At 38.4% G+C, this 18,180-nt stretch overlaps 2 protein-coding genes across 5 annotated transcripts; one reads left to right on the top strand and one right to left on the bottom strand.

Annotated features, from left to right (window-relative positions):
• Positions 1–449: 449 nt before the first annotated feature.
• Positions 450–3,822, bottom strand: fosl1a (FOS like 1, AP-1 transcription factor subunit a). Of its 2 annotated transcripts, none has more exons than XM_040016061.1 (4): positions 3,424–3,822; positions 2,844–3,098; positions 1,857–1,964; positions 450–1,746 (listed from the first exon to the last, which is right to left on the bottom strand). In XM_040016061.1, exons 1-4 carry the CDS (start codon positions 3,535–3,537, stop codon positions 1,192–1,194), a joined length of 1,032 nt encoding a protein of 343 aa, XP_039871995.1. In that variant the 5' UTR covers positions 3,538–3,822; the 3' UTR covers positions 450–1,191. The 2 variants fall into 2 exon arrangements, with proteins under 2 accessions (XP_039871995.1, XP_039871994.1); XM_040016060.1 differs by having other exon boundaries at positions 2,844–3,101; positions 3,424–3,821.
• A 6,243-nt stretch (positions 3,823–10,065) lies between these two features.
• On the top strand, positions 10,066–18,108 carry yif1a (Yip1 interacting factor homolog A (S. cerevisiae)). 3 transcript variants are annotated; one of them, XM_040015292.1, is made up of 9 exons: positions 10,066–10,220; positions 10,600–10,651; positions 12,809–13,053; positions 14,024–14,128; positions 15,532–15,610; positions 15,726–15,783; positions 15,872–16,027; positions 16,177–16,270; positions 17,450–18,108. In XM_040015292.1, exons 2-9 carry the CDS (start codon positions 10,621–10,623, stop codon positions 17,606–17,608), a joined length of 927 nt encoding a protein of 308 aa, XP_039871226.1. In that variant the 5' UTR covers positions 10,066–10,220; positions 10,600–10,620; the 3' UTR covers positions 17,609–18,108. The 3 variants fall into 3 exon arrangements, with proteins under 3 accessions (XP_039871226.1, XP_039871225.1, XP_039871227.1); XM_040015291.1 differs by having other exon boundaries at positions 10,069–10,224; XM_040015293.1 differs by lacking the exon at positions 10,066–10,220 and adding an exon at positions 10,296–10,434.
• The last annotated feature ends 72 nt before the right edge of the window (positions 18,109–18,180 follow it).

Genomic DNA, 18,180 nt, shown 5'->3' with positions numbered 1-18,180 from the left:
GCTGTGTTATTACCAAAAATTTTGAGTTGATATTTTGAGATAAACCAAAATTTTGTCTTCGGATGGCAGAAAAATGTCGATGGTGGAAAGAAGCAACTCAAAAATTTTAGTTTTGACCTAAAGAGAACTTTCCATCAATTTGTGTTTCGTCCCAGTCTAAGTAAAAAAAAAAGTGTATAAAAACTGTCTGACTCCACCACTGCTGCGCCTGGAGAATATTCAGCATTACTGCTCAATTAAAAAAAAATTACTAGAACATTAAACTTCAATCAGGCAACTGATCAATGAATCGAATCCTCGTTTCAGTCGCGTTGTCACGTCTCATTTACATTTCTGAATCTCTTTCACACATTTCGAATGATCCAGACAATCGACTCTGAGTAATCTGCTGTTTTTCAGATGATTTTCAGTCACAGTCTCTTGCTTATTTTGCCAATAACTGTACACCGTTTCTTTTTGCACACACCTTTGTTCTTTATTATCTGGGGTTTTTTTAAACAAAGACAAATTTAAGGCACTGCCCTCCAAACAGTTCATTTTAACAGAAAACATAAACAGTACCAAAAATATATATTATATTCTCCATAATAAATATGTGATTATATCACTTATAATAACTCCTATGGCCCAGCCTTAGTGGTCAGTAATTTGTATAAAGATAATATTAGGGTTCTGAAAGGGTCCACGCATAAATATGGACCTGTTAGTTTAAGCACTCCGTTTCCCTTTTTGAGGACTTTCACAACACACTGTAACAATGTAGTAACTTATCAAAGGGAACATTATAATGTATTATATCTAATAATATATGATTAAATGGAGTTATCACAGTTATGTGTACAACGTTTGTATAATTAGAGAATATAGTCTGCATGCAGTGTTTTCGCAATAAACCTCAAACACACTCATTCTTATTTTATAACTCTGAAAATTAGAAATATAAAGACTTTATATTCTTATAAAAACTAAAAAAAGTGTAACATTCATCTTCTAATAATGCCACAGATTTGCATATTATCTAAGAAAAGCGTCAACTTTCTAAAGAAATCGAGCAGCTGCACGTTGCTCGTTTCGAAATGATAAGAGCCGTTGTTTTCACTTCCATCACATTTCCTTGACATCCTTTATCGCGTGCACTGTGACTGCGCTGAAATCAAACTTAGTGTATTGCCAGGAAGGCAGGGCCGTCGATTACAGTGAGAGGATGGTTGGTGAGTGCAGGGAGTGATCCGACTGGTCACCGCTGCTGCTGCTGCGGCGATGAGCTATCCCACAGGGCTGTGGGGCCTGAGACTGCTGGACACTTCCCTGGTGTGATGTAACGTGGGATGTGCTGGAGGCACTGGTGTCTAAAGAGGCAGAGGGGTAGGTGAAAACTGTGCCAGCTGTGAAGGACATGATAGAGGGCGTGGAGAGAACTGGGGTGTGGAGTGACTCTGATTCAGTAGCAACAGCAGAGGCGGTTGATGTTACAGGCTTTGTGGGGATAGTTATCCTTGGTCTGGGCTTCTCCAGCTTTATGGGTGGTTTGATTGAGGGTCCAGGACTGCAGGAGTCCGCTGGCTCTAGTTTGATGGCTGCCAAAGAGGAAATGGATGGACCTGAGTCAGAATCCGAATCAGAGTCCTCTATTTTGCAAATGGGTCGGTGAGCTTCCAAGACCAGTTCAAGCTTCTCTTTCTCCTTTTGTAGTTCAGCTATTTCCTTCTGCAAGCGGGACTTTTCATCCTCCAGCATGTCTGTCTCCTACAGCAGGAGAAAGACAGAGTTTGATTCATTCATGCCTGACTGAGACCAACACCTTACATATTAACATATTACATATTACATATAATATTATATTAAAGATCACTCACAGTTTGCAGGGAATCTGTCAGCTCCCGTCTCCGATTGCGACACTTTGCTGCTGCCAGTTTATTCCTCTCCCTTCTTACTCTGCGCCTTTCGACTTCTTCCTGAGATAACTGAAGAGGAGAAGAAAAATTACTACAAAACATGAAGGCGGCCTAAACTCCTGAACTGGATTAATCCGGCTTGTTTTAGGCAAACAGCTAATTTCAAAACATCACATGCACAGTGAAATTCCACCACAGGCAGCATGACACAGGTGAAATACTCCCACCATGTGTGCACACTGACTCATCACAGCCATGGCAGCTGCAGGGTTGAAAAGCGTCTGGGCTTTTGTGCCTTTGTAACACCCGAATTCTGACTTCATCCAACATTCTACTGAATAATTGCAGTTAATCCAACATTTCCCGCCCTTTCGGGGTGATGAGTCACGCTCAGACCCCTAAAGTGACTCAGGTGTGAGTCACAGAACATGACTTGCCCCTATGAGTCACATGACAGTCCACTTCCTGTTCAATGAATTTACAACTTTATGACGAGGATGTGTGCCAACGCGTGCCTGGGGAAACGTACAGAATTATACTGTGTGTTGGAAGTCAAATGTAAAGTTACTTTGAATGGAGTGATGTTTCTATAGTAAGAAAAAACTGATAATCACCTGTTAATTTTACTGTCAACAAAAACTCAGTAAAAAAACAAAGGAGAATACAACAGTGTGTGTTTAACTCCAGAGCTGGGAAAAAGATTTAAAAAACATATCTTTAGATTTTCTTCCTATTTCTCCATACATCTAGAGGAAGTGGCACTATTGTGTCACAGAGAATTACAGGACATTACGCACTGATTACACAAAAGTGATTGAGCCACACTCCACACCTCAGCATCCACACCACATTCCCTCGAGGGAGAATGCAACTTCCAAGAGGGCTCATTCACTTGTTTCTTAGTGGAAAAACAAAAAACCCACAATCATTTGTGAGCTATGTGCTTACATGTTCATCATTCCTGCGCCTTGTTGAAGATGGGCTGTTTGCAGAAGTTCTTATGACCCCTGTCCTGAGAAGGTGAGACTGGGAAGGTGGTGGAACCAGTGGCCTCGCCCCTGGGTGGACTGGGTAAGGAGGTACTGGTGATCGCGAAGGGCCTGGTGGATGCATGAGCGAGGGCTGGACCAGCCACTGGAGGTCCTGGTTGCTTGTGATGGCATTGAGGCTGGGGATAAACTGACTGGCCCCTGCCATTGTAAACTTCTAGGGAAAAAAGAAAAATAAACAGTTTGAAAGAAGAAGATTTTATATAATGAAATATTCACGATAAGTAACAAGTGCAGGATTAAAAGTGTAAACTAATATTATTGCGTAACTATTATATAACCATTATTATAAATATTATTATTTTTTATCTATTACTTGTACAACTAAACTAAATTACAGTGTGATGATTTAACAGCTTTAAATTTGTATTCCTTAATGTTAGCTAGAACATTTTTAGTTATTTCTCAAAACTTTAACCGTATTGTTCTTATTTGACCCCTAACCTTCTACCCAGTTCAGTCAGTGACAGCACACCTACCTGCTCCTGTTGTGTGGCTGAAGTGCTGGTGTTTCCAAGGGAAGCAGGGTTTGTCCCAGAGGTGCCTGTGTACGGTGGGTTGCCTCTTTCTTGACTCCCAAAGTTTCGATACATCCTCTCTTTCTCAGTGAAAAGAAAACTGAATCCAGCTGTGGCTATATAGTCTTCCGTTCTCACGAAACTAAGTGGTTGAGTCTTGTGTTTTAATTCAAATAGGGGGCAAGCCCACCGACTTGCGTATTCGGTAGAGTCCAAAGAAGTCTTCAAGGGGGAGCGAGGAAAGAAATATCTCCTTGTTTTTTCCCCAGTCGTCCAAAAACCTTCGAAAACAACTTTCAGCGCTCACGGTAGTCCTCAGTCGTACATCCAGGATCGGAAGTCTGGGAATGATCGTGAGGTTGTAAACTCTTTAAGCAGCAGTATATGCGCACCACGCCCCTCTGTACTTACGGGAAATAGTGTTGTCTGGAACCTCTCACGAAATTCTCCACGTGTCGTGACGTCATTTACCATATTTGGTGAGAGTTTCCTCCAGAGACTAGTACAGGGATTCCTCTCAAAGACGGCCCACACCTCGTGCTCTGAAACTGGCGCTGTAGTGATTTCTCTTATCTGGAGGAGGCTTAAAGCACTGGGTACACTTTATAACTGAAAGCCAAAGCACGGAGACTCTTTGTTTATACTGCAGTGAAATTTGTACATGTTATCAGTACAAGGGTAACCAGTTAAGGGTTGAAGTTTGAAAAAAAAAAAACACACACACGCAAACAGATTGCTCAGTGAGAAACCCTGAGCAATCTGTTTTTTCACACTTAAAAAAAACACTGATCTATTTTTATTGATGTGCACCTCTATTTCCAGGGATTATGGAAAGTTTAAGACATTTCTGTTTAGAAACAAACATGAAACAGTGACTAAAAGTATCAGTGTGACATAACTCCCCGCCTTATCTCCATTAGAGATAGGCTAAGGAGCAGGTGGTTCTTGTATACCTCTTGGTAATTTTCTTGGGCTAGGAAATCATGTCTTGTTCCATGTTCCCATGGGCTTGGGAACACCTCACTGTTCCCCCAGAAGAGCTAGAGGTGGCTGTGGAGAGGTCTAGGCATCTCTGCTTAGACTGCTGACCCAGTGACATGGACAACCAGGAGAACACTAATGGATAGGTGGATTAAATCAGTCCAGCCTGCTGCTACTGATACTGGTGCAATGATGTGGGTGATATTTTCTAACTGAACATCATATAAACACCACAGTATAGTAGTGAGTGTTGTTGCTGACCAAGTCCATCCCATCCCTGACCAGCGTACTCATCTTCTGATGGCTTCTTCAAGCAGAATAATGCACCTCGTCACAAAGCTCAAATCACCACAAACTATTCTTCTGAACATGAGTTCACTGTATTCAAATGGTTTCCCCAGTCAGCAGATCTGAATCCAATAGAGCACCTTTGGGATGTGGTGGAACAGGAGATTAATAAAACTGTTTTATCATTAAACTCAATGTAAATTAATACTTGCACTTTATTTTTTCTGTAATGATCTCTCAGATTCCTTTTGTTTAAGATAATTTAACTTGATTTTACACTTTTTTGGTTGATGTTTTTTTTTGTTTTTATATGTTATGTACTACTCTATTTCCACTTGTATAAACTGAGTTCTTACACCTCACAGGGGATTCAAACAGCACATTTTTCAACTGAAATTATCCTTGAAGATAGATTAGACAAGTTTCTAGAAGTTATTTGAACATAATTTAAGCATATTCAGTAACAGTTTAAGGATGCTACCTAAAAAATAACCCTAACAACAACAAAATAAAAACTCTACGACAGAAACCTTTACACAACAGGGGTAAACCCTACTGCTGTCATCTTAATAACACACAACTGTAAGCTATAAATTTTCTGATAAGTGAAACACATTTTTATATCTCATATATAAATATATTTGAAATGTGTCACGTATCCTATGGGGTTAGTTGGCGGCACTTTTTTGGCTGCCACTCTCACTTTTCTAACCACATCAGTGTGCATGCATGCTTGTGGATATGAGTCAGTCAAACGGCAAAAAACTGCTTGCTTACTTACTTCACCACACATTTGAACTTCTGTTTTTTTACTTAAAAGGATAATATAGTAGGAAACAGCTTAACAGACTGGCATAGAGGGTCTGGACAGTCTCCTAGATGCCTTAGAGGAGGTGGGTAAGAGGAGGACGTTAGCCAAGTTACCCTCCCCCTGCATCGCATGGCACTGTGGATGCCCTGAGCAGCTCCTTTAGCAGCAGACTGTTACAGCCCCCATTTTATGCACAAATTTGAAAAAAAAATAATTCACTTTCAATTAATTTACTTTTTCTTCCTTGCCCTTGTACTGCTGTCACAAATGAACTTCTCCAGTGTGCGATCAAATAAAGTCTATGTCTATCTCTAGCTAGTAAAGATTTTAAAAAGAAATACATGGTGTAGAGCTGGTAAACGTAGCATGTCCCAGCAGCTGCTGACCTTGCAGTCCCTGGGGACAGAGTTCCCGGCTGCTGACTGTTGCATCAGTTTCTCATATTACCAGTGCTTGCTCCAGGATCAGTATTTTTCGAGGTTAATTACAAAGACAGATAGCTGTCTACTTGAAAAGGTGTGTTTTGGGGAGAAAAAAGAAAAAGTATGCATGTGTTTCTGTGACCAAGAGAAAAGAGTGAGAGAAAGACACTGAACATTGAAGTTTGGATTCAAATTTCATTTTACCAACAGTCTGTGAACAAAAGCTGAAACAGCCCCGGGGCAAGACATTTTACAGATTCAATACCTGTTGCTCAATGACACATTTCAATGAGCGTAATGTTTCAGATTTTTGAAACTACACCCTGTAATAATAAAGACAGAAATCACTGTTTATGGTGTCATATGCGACAGTAGGATAAAGGTGAGCATCACATGACTAAAGCTTCAGGAATGCAGTGATGACACACCTGCAGTAACTCTGCTGGGACATGCCACAACTTGTCTGAACTTCTTTTTTTCTGGCTGATTACACCTTCATTCATCAGCTGGAAGTTGTTTGTTTTGTTTGTTTGTTTTTTGTTATTTGATCAAGACAAGTCTGGTTTATTTATGAAATAGATAAACAGTGTAAAGAATGGAAGTAGTGCTTTAATGTAACATTTTTTATTCTTAGTGTGAGTGAAGCCTGTTGGTTTCAGTTTTACTCAACTTTTCCCCTCTAAAAGTTAGGGGCAAGGGGGGGGGGGGGGGGGGAAGTGTAGATTCCATTTCAATTTACTCATCCTGAAAAAAAACAATATCCACACCCACCCACCCACACACACATCCCACACACGTGCTTCACAAAGTATAACGCTACTGTCATGCAACTTCAATTTATTTGATTCAAAAGGTGTTGCATTTCACACCCATTTAATTTATGATCACGCAGTATGAAGCAGATTATCTTACAGTAATCGTGCCATGCGTGCGCCAGGACAGTATTGACAGTGCCAGCCACTGTCTCAGGTCTCAAATAAAGATGTAAGTGGATATAAATATAACACCAAAGCAAATTTCTTGCTGTGAAAATAGTTAGGAATATTCTTTTTTTCTGTGTTGCAAGCCTGAAATTTTAAATAGAAAATCAAAAGATTAATATTTAAAGTACAAAGTAAGTGGTAAGAAAGCTGATAAGCGGTATGAAATTGATGGCTATGTAGCAAATATAATTAACTATTAAAAGATTAAGGACTACTGGCAAAAAAAAAAAAAATCTGTTAGTGAAAATAAAAGTATGTTGGTGCAGCTGATCCAAGTGGAAAAATATCTAACTCCTTAACCTGGTTATGCTGCCCTGGAACAGAAGGAGGGCTTTTGGACTTTTGTTTTTATGTCCTTAGGAATGGATTACATGACAGAAGAGTTCCTGTCATGTAACTGAGATGAGATGAAGACATTTCATTCTGTTCATTTTCCATTTTCTATGACTCAACAGTTTATTAGAAATTCATGATACACTTAAACCTTCCTGCACAAAAAGTAAGACAAACAATTTGGAGTTTGTTTGGGTTTTTTTTAAGCCAATTAGGAGATCAAACCCATTTAGGATCAAATTAGGCTATATGCTGCCCAGGAACTAAGTAGTTTGATGCGCCTAGTTTTGGGTGAAGGGTATCACACCTCTGGCCTGCCAAGGGATCTAAAGTAGGCCACTTAGTGTTTTCAGAAAATGAGAAAACTGCAGATGAGGAAGGCTTAAAATTTGGGACTTTACATTGTATTTTGTCCTTAAGCAAATGGTTCAAATAATTCATGTTCAAACCTCTCGATGATGAATGATTTGGAGTTATTTTTGAAAAAGAAAAGAGGTTATTAAGTGATAGTTTTAGTGATGCAGCCCACTTAGGATCAAAGTGGGTTGTAAAAAAGGAGCAAGGCTAACAGAAAAAGTAACGCACATATTTTGTTAGCAGCAGCTGTTAGACTAAAAGTTAAAAACAAATAACTTTGAAGAATCTAAAATACAATGAATCACAGTTTTCTTAATATCAGCCCAAGTGCAATTTGAAAAACCCCAACAAATGTTTGGCTTGCATTTAATGAGATCATCTTAATAAGTGAGTAACTAATAGCCATGAAGCAATGACTCAATTTATAGCAGTGATGCTATTGAAACTGCTCCAAAAATTCCCAACAACCAAACAACCACATCTGACACATCAGAAATGAAGTATAACAAATACCTGTACATACATTTTAGTCATAGTAGTCAGTGGCTTCTTCAGTGAATATACCAGGCTTGGTAACATTCTGAATTAAAATAATTGTTTATAACAAATATGTCTTGGAAAGGCGGCTCTGGGGTACATTAAACACATTATATAGGCTAGTGTTTATTTATTTATTTAAAAAATATTTCAGGCTATTTGCATTTAATATCTCCATGAATTGGGATTTGATAGTTTTACCTATTTTGCATATCTCTTACTGAAGCGTAGATGAAACAAATACAACCAACATTTTCTAAACACATAAAAATACCTGGCCTAATAAACCCTGATGAATTAGGTTAACCCTTTACTTGGTTTATTTATGCTGAATTGTGTTTATTACACTATTTCAACAGATAGCAGGACAAAAGTGAATACATCTTCAAATGAATAAAAATGTGTAGGTGGCTGGCAATCCATTAAGTCATTAGTATCACATATTTTGATGGAAAGATTTTATTTGGCTTTCAGAGGAAAAGTGATGAGATTAAATGCAAATAGAAAGTGGGTGATACAGTTTCTCCCTTAGTTACCCAGTCTCTTTCGTTCATCCTGTACCAGCATGTGTAGTTTTGAGTGTGGTTTTCTTTGCATTTCCATCATGCAAAGGTCTTAAGTCACCCCTTATTTTATCATATTTTGTTAGGAAAGTATAAAATAGGTGCAGCGATTTATTTTCAACACCAAAAACATAGATGGAATTACAGAATAAAAGGCAAAAATAGAGTTTGTACAAATCTAATGAGCTTGAAAGTCAATATTTTGTATGACAACCTGTATTCTTCAACGCAGCTTCTTGAAGGAAATTCAAAGCTCTACTTTAGATATCGGTTGACTTTTGTTCTTTTCTCTATCAAGATGATCCCAAACGGCTTCAATAATGCTGAGTTCTGATTTGGATCCAGAACTCCATAGGAAATGCTCGTACCAATTTTCAGTCCAGTTCTTGTATAATTAGGCATATTTCAGCTTTTTCTCTCTGTTTCATTTCCTCCTAACAGCCACCCTTTGACTGAGACCATTTGCTTTCGTGATGACTCAACTGAAAATGTATCTCTCAGGTCCTGTATCAGGTCTTCGCTGGATTTTATTTTCTATTTCTCAAAGACATTACTTTTGGATACTGTTCATCTACTCTAGATATTTATTTATTTATTTATTTTGCTTCTTCTTTTGTCCTCCACTCCAGTTTCCTCAGATTATTTTAAGGACGGCACTGCACACCATACAGAGATATGACACATTTTCAGCTAATAGTTTTTTGGGAATCACTTTGCTGCATCTATGATTGTATTTATTTATTTTGCTGTGTTTTGCTTGCATCTTTTTGAAAGAGCGAGTGTAAACACAAAACATGCAGAAAATAGGTTTAAATGTTAAAAAAAAATTTCAAGACAAAGACAGTTGCATATAATCTATTTTTTGCTTAATGTGTTCAAAATTAAAAGGTTAAAACTAATAAAACAAAAAGAGGCTTTCCATTTGATTCAATTTTATATGATGGATTATGCATAAAAAATAGAATTGGGCTGAAAGGTCTACTGCTTTATTACGTATTCAGGTTGTGTATCATGTTTTTAAAAAGTAACTAAGAAACTAATTACCTTTGAAAATTAGTAATCAGTAACGGGATTACTTTTTGGAGAAGCAATCGGTAATTAGTAACTATTTACTTTTTTCAAGTAACTTGAACAACACTGCTTACATATATGTGTCTGTGTCTCTCTGTGTGTGTGTGTGTGTGTAAAGGACGGATGGCTCAAGACTTTTGCACAGTATTGTACTTTTTACTCCACTGCACGTTCCGTTTGCTAGCTATTTTACATTATTCCGATTTTTAAGTTGTTGCTTCCTGAAAGTAACTCAACATAAGGAAAAGAAACACTCAACTACTCCTATTATGAACTGTGTGCTGTGTTGTGTACTCTGCCTTGTACTTACACCGTTTCTGCCACGCAGGCACACTGAGGTCCACCAACCGCAGTGGATGGGTGGGATCTACAGTCTCTGATAGCCACGTAGCTAGCTACCAACGTTAGCTGTGTAGGTAAGTGCTCTTATCCTCACAATTTTCTTTAAAAATTGAAACAATATATTTTTCCCCAGACCAGACAGACTATTTGGACATGTTTAACGCTACTGCTAGAGCTTCTTATATCGGTTCCCTTGTTCTGCCTAGTTTGAGCTAAAAAGAGGATGATGTTAACTTAGCTAGTTTGGCTAGGTAGCAGCTGGTTAACATTAACTGGAAGCAACAGTAAGTATGTGTTAGCAGCGTACCTAGCAGGTGTTAGAGAAACGCTAGTCCCTTGTAAGATTTAGGGTGTTAACCCAATGTCAGCATTAACGTTAGCGTAGTGCACAGAGATTTAATGCTAAGTAAGCAGAACTGTTGCTAACGTGTCATTGTCTTTATTTCAAGCTAACGTCAGCGAGTGTTACAATGGACTTGCCACATCATGGGTACCGAGAAAGTAAGTGAATCACCATGTATTGTTGTATTTGCAAAATTTTCTCAAATATCCTCACTTCCTGTTTTTTTTCTGGTCACACAGGGTTCACCAAACTCAGCTGGTTGCTGTCACGTAATCAAACATGCCAGTTTATTTGGTACACTTACGTGTCTTGATGTAGGTTATAACTGTTATATGATCGCATAGTGCTACATACGATTACCGTATACGCTCACCAGCCACTGTTTTTTTAGGTCTGCTTTGCTAGTGCAGTTTGCTGGCTGAACTGGCTCAATTCTGCGTGGCACAGATTAAACAAGGTGCTGGAAATGGTCCTCACAGAGTTTTCTCCATGTTGATATGATATCACCACACAGTTAGTGCAGATTTGTTGAGTGCACGTCCAGGACACTCTGTTTGTAAAAAGATGGCTATGGTCAGGAACAATGCTTACTTTAAACAATGTTGAGTTGGCACCAAGGAGCCCAAAGTGTACTCAGAAAATATAATCACCACCAGCATGAACCATTAATACAATATAGGATGGAGCCATGGTTCATTTTATTTACACTATATTCAGATACTACCATGAGAATAGCACATCTTATTGTGCACTTCTAGATGGAGGGTTGTTTATCTTGGTAAGTGGTGTTTTGAGTTACTGTTGCCTTCCTTTCAGCATGAAGCCATTCGGCCAGTCATGTCTGACATCAACAAAGCAATTTCACCCAGACAATTGCTGCTAACTGGATATTTACCCTTTTTTCAGACCATTCTTTGTCAACCCTAGACATAAGCAGCTTCTGAAATAGCCAGATGAGCCCAACTGACACAAACAGCCATGACATGGTCAAAGTCACTTAAATCCCCCTTCTTCCTCATTCTTCTGCTAATTTGAACTTTAACAGGTTTTCTTGACCATGTGTACCTGCCTAAATGTTCTTAGTTTCTGCTACTTGATAAACTGATTAAATATTTCAGTTAACGAGCAGTTGAACAGATGTACCTAACAAAATGGCTGGTATAATTGCTTTGACGTAAGAGTATCATGCAAGGCAAATTAAACCCAAAACAGGAAATTGCTGTAGGTGGGATTTTCTATTGAAAAATGATGAGGAACACTGGTGTGTCTTGAAGCAATCCTGCTGTATCTCAGGAGATTTGCATCAACAAATCATTATTACTGGAGCTGCAGAAAAAGTAATGAAGGACATTTATGTTTATTAGTGTACGTCAAAGGTCGGGTAAAGCAAAAAGGATCACTTTGTTGTGTGGGCATAACCACACAAAACCAACTCAAGACATTGAAAATTACTGAAAGACTTACCTGTCTCTACCTGTCAGGCTCCAGGCATGTCAATGGGCCTCAGCCCAAGTGCGTCATTTGTTGTGGGAAGTTAATTACTACTTAGAAAAAACACTTCCTTCTGAAAAAGAGCAGAGGATCTTAACAATATACAGAAAGGACATTTTTTGGATTGTGTGAAAATGTCTAATGAGGTTGTGGATCTAGGTTGGATACTAGTGGAGTTTAACACAAAGCAAAAAATAACTAAAGGTGTCATGCCCAGAAGTGCTTTTGGCTTGTTCTTTAATGTTGCTTAGGGAAAAGATGTTCCCAATTCCTCTTGTGTACTTTACTACTAACTAGGTGTAAATATTGGAGGACTTTGAGGGTCACTGGGAAATTAATATTAATATTTTAAACAGGCACTTGTATTTTTTTTTTTTTTATAGATTTTCGCTTATTAAGCTCCTTGTTATATTTAGATACTCTTTTACTGTATTTCATTTCCATTCTTTCTATTAAATTTGACTCTAATTTTTATCTTATTGGGCTGTTTTTTTTGCCACATATGACTTTTTATTTTATTAAGCCCTTCTTATTTTAAGCTATTTTCTTATAGGTTGTGTTTTAATGTTTTGGCTGCTGTAAAACAATCCTCTTTTTTTTAAATGAGGAAAGGATATCTTTTCTTATTATTTAATCACGTGTTATCTTGCCCTCCACTAAAACGCCTCTCTTGCTTTGAGAAGTACTAAATTGTGATCTCATTAACATATTATAGTGGATTTCACTGTCAGTGGTTAATAAGTGGCATGCCTGAATGTTTCAGTCAGTTAAATATTAATGTTGTCACACTCTCCGTTTACCCTCCTGTGTCCATTTTTCCACAGCTAAGCCGAGAGCTCGTGCAGCCCCCACCGCAGGTGACTCCGTCCTGTTTGAAGACACTAGCTCAGCAGCTCCTGCAATGAACAGTCAGGGGTATTACACTTCTGGGTACAATATGGGAGGACCCTCAAATGACATGCAAGGAGGTGGTGGGATGAACAACCTCTTTGCTGACCCTATGGCCAATGCTGCGATGATGTACGGCTCCTCCTTAGCCAACCAGGGGAAGGATATGGTAAACAAAGAGGTGAGTCTCCTATTTGGGGCCGTTTGAGACTTGATACGTAGCACCAAATGTGACTGAATGGAAGATAGGGTGCTAAGCAAGGGACTTGTAATTAAGATCAAGATCTGGACTGGTAAATGGTCCAGCTTTAAAGCTGCCACACATTTTTCTCTGTAGTTTTTATTTTTTTGCTATTTATTAATTTGATCTTCTGTCTTTTGTACCTCTGCTGAGTTATTTGTTTTGCCATATTTTATTTAATTTTATTCAATTACTGTACTTTATTTAAGCTCTTCTGGTATAGGTTGTGTTCAGTGTTTTGGCATCTATAACACAGTAACCTCCCAACGTCTGGGATTTTTTAGGATATTGGTTCTAAGTAGGACTAGAGTATCTTAAATACAGCACTTTCGTTTTCAGCAGGGACAGAACTAATGCACTCTCCCGTGTAGATGGTTATTTTTGTTCTGTTTTGTTTATTTGTTCCCTAAAGTGTTCCTGCTGTTGTTCATAAGTTCATAATGTATTTCCCACCAACCCACACGAGCACAGAGATGAGTTATTTTCGTTGACACAGGGGTAATGTTTCCTGCTTTCCAGCTACTCTCCTGTACTCTGAAACATTCTGGTGTTAGTCATATCCAAAGCCATTTCACGGTTGAAACTTTAATGTGTTGGGGTTGCCATTTTAAATGACACGTTTTCCATCAACTACACTATTTTCTGCTCTGCTTTTTAATATTAAATAAGAGTTGATGATTGTCTTAACAATTTGGGGGGAAAGAGCAATTTAAAAACATGCAGCATATCAATAATGAAGATGTTGTTTTACTGGTTTGGCAGCTTTGATGCACAACATGCCAGAATGATGCATAATGCTGAGAAAAGGAACAACCTGTTGTAAAAATGATTATGACTCAACTGTATTTATTAGTTTTGGCAGCCGTTCATGTCTGTTTTTGTTAATATTTGCATTTCCTCTGGCTTTCAGATCAGCAGATTCATGTCTGTGAACAAGCTGAAATACTTCTTTGCTGTCGACACCAGATATGTACTGAAGAAACTTATGATCCTCATGTTCCCTTATACACATCAGGTAAGCTCTGAGCCTTCTCAGAGTCAACATAAGGGAGACTACATGACATTTATCAAACTTAAGACTGCATGATAATTTTCTCTGATATGTTTTGAAACACACATCAGACACTTTATCACTTCTGCAGCTTCATTTTTGAACATTATTATGCTCTGACTACTTGTTTGGGTATAAAGACACACTGAGCTCATTCAGTTCCTGCACAGTGTAACTTACTCAGATTGTAAATGTGACACCACTCCAAACAATATGTGCCTTGATAATATGCAGCCTACGCAGGATGCAGATGTTCCTTAAAAGACCAGGATCACATTGTATTTACAGTTAACTGCTATGTAGTGATTATAAGCTGCTCAAAATCAACAATAGGGACAAAATGGGACACCACTGCTTTGAGTCTCACAAACATCCAACACCCGAGACACAAGAACTGTAGCTCATTTTCAGGTTATTCCATATAGAGTGCCCTCTAAAAACATATGTACACAGACTGGCAATTCCATTTGTTTGTGTTCACAGACACACATCTGTTTGTTTTTCACGATGGTCAACATGAATTGAAATTGCTATACTTTGGTAAGAAGCTTGTGTCTTCAATACGTATATCAGCTTTTATGTGTCACCCTGACAACCACAAAAAGTTTTAAAAGATATGGCAACCACTGTATTTGGACCCAGAGCTTTTTATGAACCTAACCAAGTTGTCCATGAACAAACATAATTGAATTGTTTATAATCCTAAACATAAAATCGTCATTTTGAATTAAGAATGTGCTAAAAATAATCCTAAGGAAACATAAAATGCCATCATGTCTATTGCTGGAAATGAACTTTTTGTTTAGAGAGGGCAAAATGATGCACTCCATCAGTCCATCCAATGCAAATATGGGCATGAGTCAGTACATGTGAAACTGGACAGATGAAAAAGGTATTTAAGAGCACAAATGCAAGGGTGGGAAAACGCTATTCATGTGCATGAATCGGTAGATTAGAAGTCTTTACTATGATAAAGAATAGAAGTCTCTTGCACAGTTAGAACCTTTTTGGGAGGTGTTTCACTGCAACAACACAAAGGTGTCTCAATTTGGCTGTTATAAACCAAAAGATTTGGCTTTTGAGGTTAAGGCATTCCCATAAAAATTTCCATTCAGGAGTCTTTGAGTGTGTTGTCTCTACTTTTTAATGTCTGTGGTTAACAGCGGATTAAAGTTCACTTTGGACATCATCCTGCTGCTGCAAATGCTGAGCTAAAACTGGCCTACTACTGCTCGATTGTCAATTTTAAAAAGCTGCAGTGCTCTGCTTTCCTTGTAATTAAAACAAGCTGACTTGGACCTAAATTTTTTTGTTCTCTGGGGGTGATTCATGTCATATTTGTGTTTTGTATTTGTGTTTCTTGGCAGGATTGGGAAGTTCGTTATCATCGCGACACTCCACTGACTCCAAGACAGGATGTGAATGCATCAGACCTTTACATACCAAGTCAGTTTCATGTACACACAAAATCATTCCAGGCATAATGTTTTGGGATGTTTGTGTAACATATTAAGTGGTGTTTTTTTTTTTTGTTTGTTTGTTTGTTATTCAAATCTTTTAGCGATGGCTTTTATCACCTACATTTTACTTGCTGGAATGGCTCTTGGCATTCAAAAAAGGTGACTAATCTTTCTTCCACTCATTTGTTTTATGACTCACAGAGAATCTGTGTATGTGAGATAAGCCAAATGTTGACTTTGTGTGCAGGTTCAGTCCAGAGGTCCTCGGCCTGTGTGCCAGCACTGCCCTCGTGTGGGTCATCATCGAGGTCTTGGTGATGTTGCTGAGTTTATATCTGCTGACAGTACACACCGACCTCTCCACCTTTGATCTCATCGCCTACAGTGGATACAAATATGTTGGGTAAATAAATCACAGATGCACATATATTTGCAAAATGATTCTTTATTATTTAGAAATTATTTGCGAAAGCTTCTTCCAGTCATGTATTGTTTTTAAATAAATCATGCTGAATTTACTGAGGGAATGTGTCTGTTTATGTCTTCGTCCAGGATGATCTTCACAGTGTTGTGTGGCTTGCTGTTTGGCAGTGATGGCTATTTTGTGGCGTTTGCCTGGTCCTCCTTTGCGCTCATGTTCTTCATTGTGAGTATTTTCAGTCTGTATTGACGGCATCCTTCAAATCTAAAGTTTATAAGTTTGATGGACTGGAGTATTTACATTTCGTCAGTCTAAATGAGTTGTGTTTAATTGATTTCCTGGCCCAGACTGTAAAGTGAGTCACACTGCTACACCTATTGTCTGCTAATCTTTTTTTTTTTTTTAAAGAAAAAAATGCCTTTATTTTATTTCTTGTTCCTTTTTCCTGTGTTATTTAATTGTCTCTTACTTCACCGATACTTAGGCACAAAAGACAGTACAAAGTTCAAATTTTGTGCGCTCCCCTGCCGTTTTCTCTTTTTGCAAAGCCGTGCAGTGGGCTGAATAAAATTCCAGGCGGACTGCCTAACAAGCAGAAGAGCCCCGGTTCAATCCCAGGAGGAGACAAAAATCCCATTGGGTTGCATCAGGAAGGGCATCCGGCATAAAAACTGCCAAATTAAACATGCAGTGCTTACCCGCTATTGTGACCGCTGTGAATAAGAAACCAGCTATGTAGAAGGAGTAGCTTCTTTTTCTCACACTTTTAAAAAGAGAATGATAAATGGTAACGAATCATACCCCTTTTAAAAAATATTTTCAAAGTTATGTTTTTATCATTTAACTCACTAAAACTACAATTAATGGAAAAAAGGAAACAATACCCAAAAAAGGCAAGAAAAAGCAGATTAGTAACCAACATTTACATTCATGCAGCATGCGTACACATCCATACATTTTTCAGATATTTGTTGTTTTTCCAGTTTATCATGTGATGGGGTGTTTACTTTAGTGGCACACTGATTGTAAAGCTCTGGGTCTGTATTGATGTTTGAATTAATAATAGCTGGTGCCAGTTTAGCCTTATTGAGTTGAGCAGGTGACTGCATGCTGCGAGGCTCAATACAGCAGGCCGCCTTCAAGTCTAATCCGGGACCTTTTGCTGCATGTCATTCCCTACTCATGTCAAAAGTTGAATGAGTAATAGTAGTAGCAAAGACTTAAAGTATGGGAACAGCTGATGCAGAGAATTAGTCAGCAGAAACTCATTAAAGATACTATCAGTTTGCATAAAGGTTAAAGCTGCTATCACACATTGGTAAGTATTGTCTTTGACGTGCTGTTAGACACAGACTGAATCTGCTTTCAATCTATGTACTTCTAAAGATTTTCCTTCTTCCACAGGTTCGCTCTCTGAAAATGAAGATCCTCCCCTCGCTGTCCTCGGACTCTATGGGAATGGGATCGAATGCCAAACCTCAGCTCCGTCTTTATATCACTGTCGCATCTGCGCTCTTTCAACCAATCATTATTTACTGGTTAACCTCTCACTTGGTCAGGTGACTGTGAGGTGTTCAATAGCCTATAGTCCAGGAGTAGTGGACCCCAAAAAAAATGTGGTTGTGAGTGTTTGTATACCTGCCTTTATACGCTCTTTTGTCATTAAACTCAAAGCATACATAGATGGTGTTGAGTGCAGCGTGCACTGAGCTTGTTGTTGATTTAACAAGAAAGTGTGAAACGGAAATTGTCTCATCCACCATAACTGTACAGAACTCTGACAGACGCTTATTTTTTGCCACCTAACCTTGAACAAAAGGGCTTTCACTGAGAGATTTGCTTGATCAGAACCGATATGGTTCAGATCTACTTTTGTATGAAGGCTCGCAACATGCTTTTCAGTATTGACGTTGCACACATGATTCCAGTAACATATTTTGTTTCAACGGTAATGCTGCTGCATTATCTCCCTTTCTTCTGAATCCTCTATTTTATTTATCTACATTTGACAAAGCACGACAATGTTTGGATTTTTCTAGAAAAAATAAATATATTTAGCTTTGTGTACTGAATTCAGACTGCTTCTTTTTGCTTTTTGCTTCAGGTCATAACAGCATAAATGGCAATGTAAGGTG

This window comes from Simochromis diagramma, unplaced genomic scaffold (genome assembly GCF_900408965.1).
Source record: "Simochromis diagramma unplaced genomic scaffold, fSimDia1.1 OVJJ01000685.1, whole genome shotgun sequence".
Classification (NCBI taxonomy): Eukaryota; Metazoa; Chordata; class Actinopteri; order Cichliformes; family Cichlidae; genus Simochromis; species Simochromis diagramma.
This window is presented reverse-complemented; position numbering and strand designations above follow the sequence as displayed.

What these genes read in the sequence shown, in the direction of transcription:
- fosl1a (XM_040016060.1), bottom strand. Translation starts at nt 3,537, where the DNA reads ATGTATCGAAACTTTGGGAGTCAAGAAAGAGGCAACCCACCGTACACA. An exon ending in CAGCCACACAACAGGAGCAG is followed by an intron (nt 3,102 to 3,423) that starts GTAGGTGTGCTG and finishes TTTTTTCCCTAG; the next exon opens with AAGTTTACAATGGCAGGGGC. An exon ending in TGACAGATTCCCTGCAAACT is followed by an intron (nt 1,747 to 1,856) that starts GTGAGTGATCTT and finishes CTCCTGCTGTAG; the next exon opens with GAGACAGACATGCTGGAGGA.
- yif1a (XM_040015292.1), top strand. Translation starts at nt 10,621, where the DNA reads ATGGACTTGCCACATCATGGGTACCGAGAAA. An exon ending in TGTTCCCTTATACACATCAG is followed by an intron (nt 14,129 to 15,531) that starts GTAAGCTCTGAG and finishes GTTTCTTGGCAG; the next exon opens with GATTGGGAAGTTCGTTATCA. An exon ending in TTGCGCTCATGTTCTTCATT is followed by an intron (nt 16,271 to 17,449) that starts GTGAGTATTTTC and finishes CTTCTTCCACAG; the next exon opens with GTTCGCTCTCTGAAAATGAA.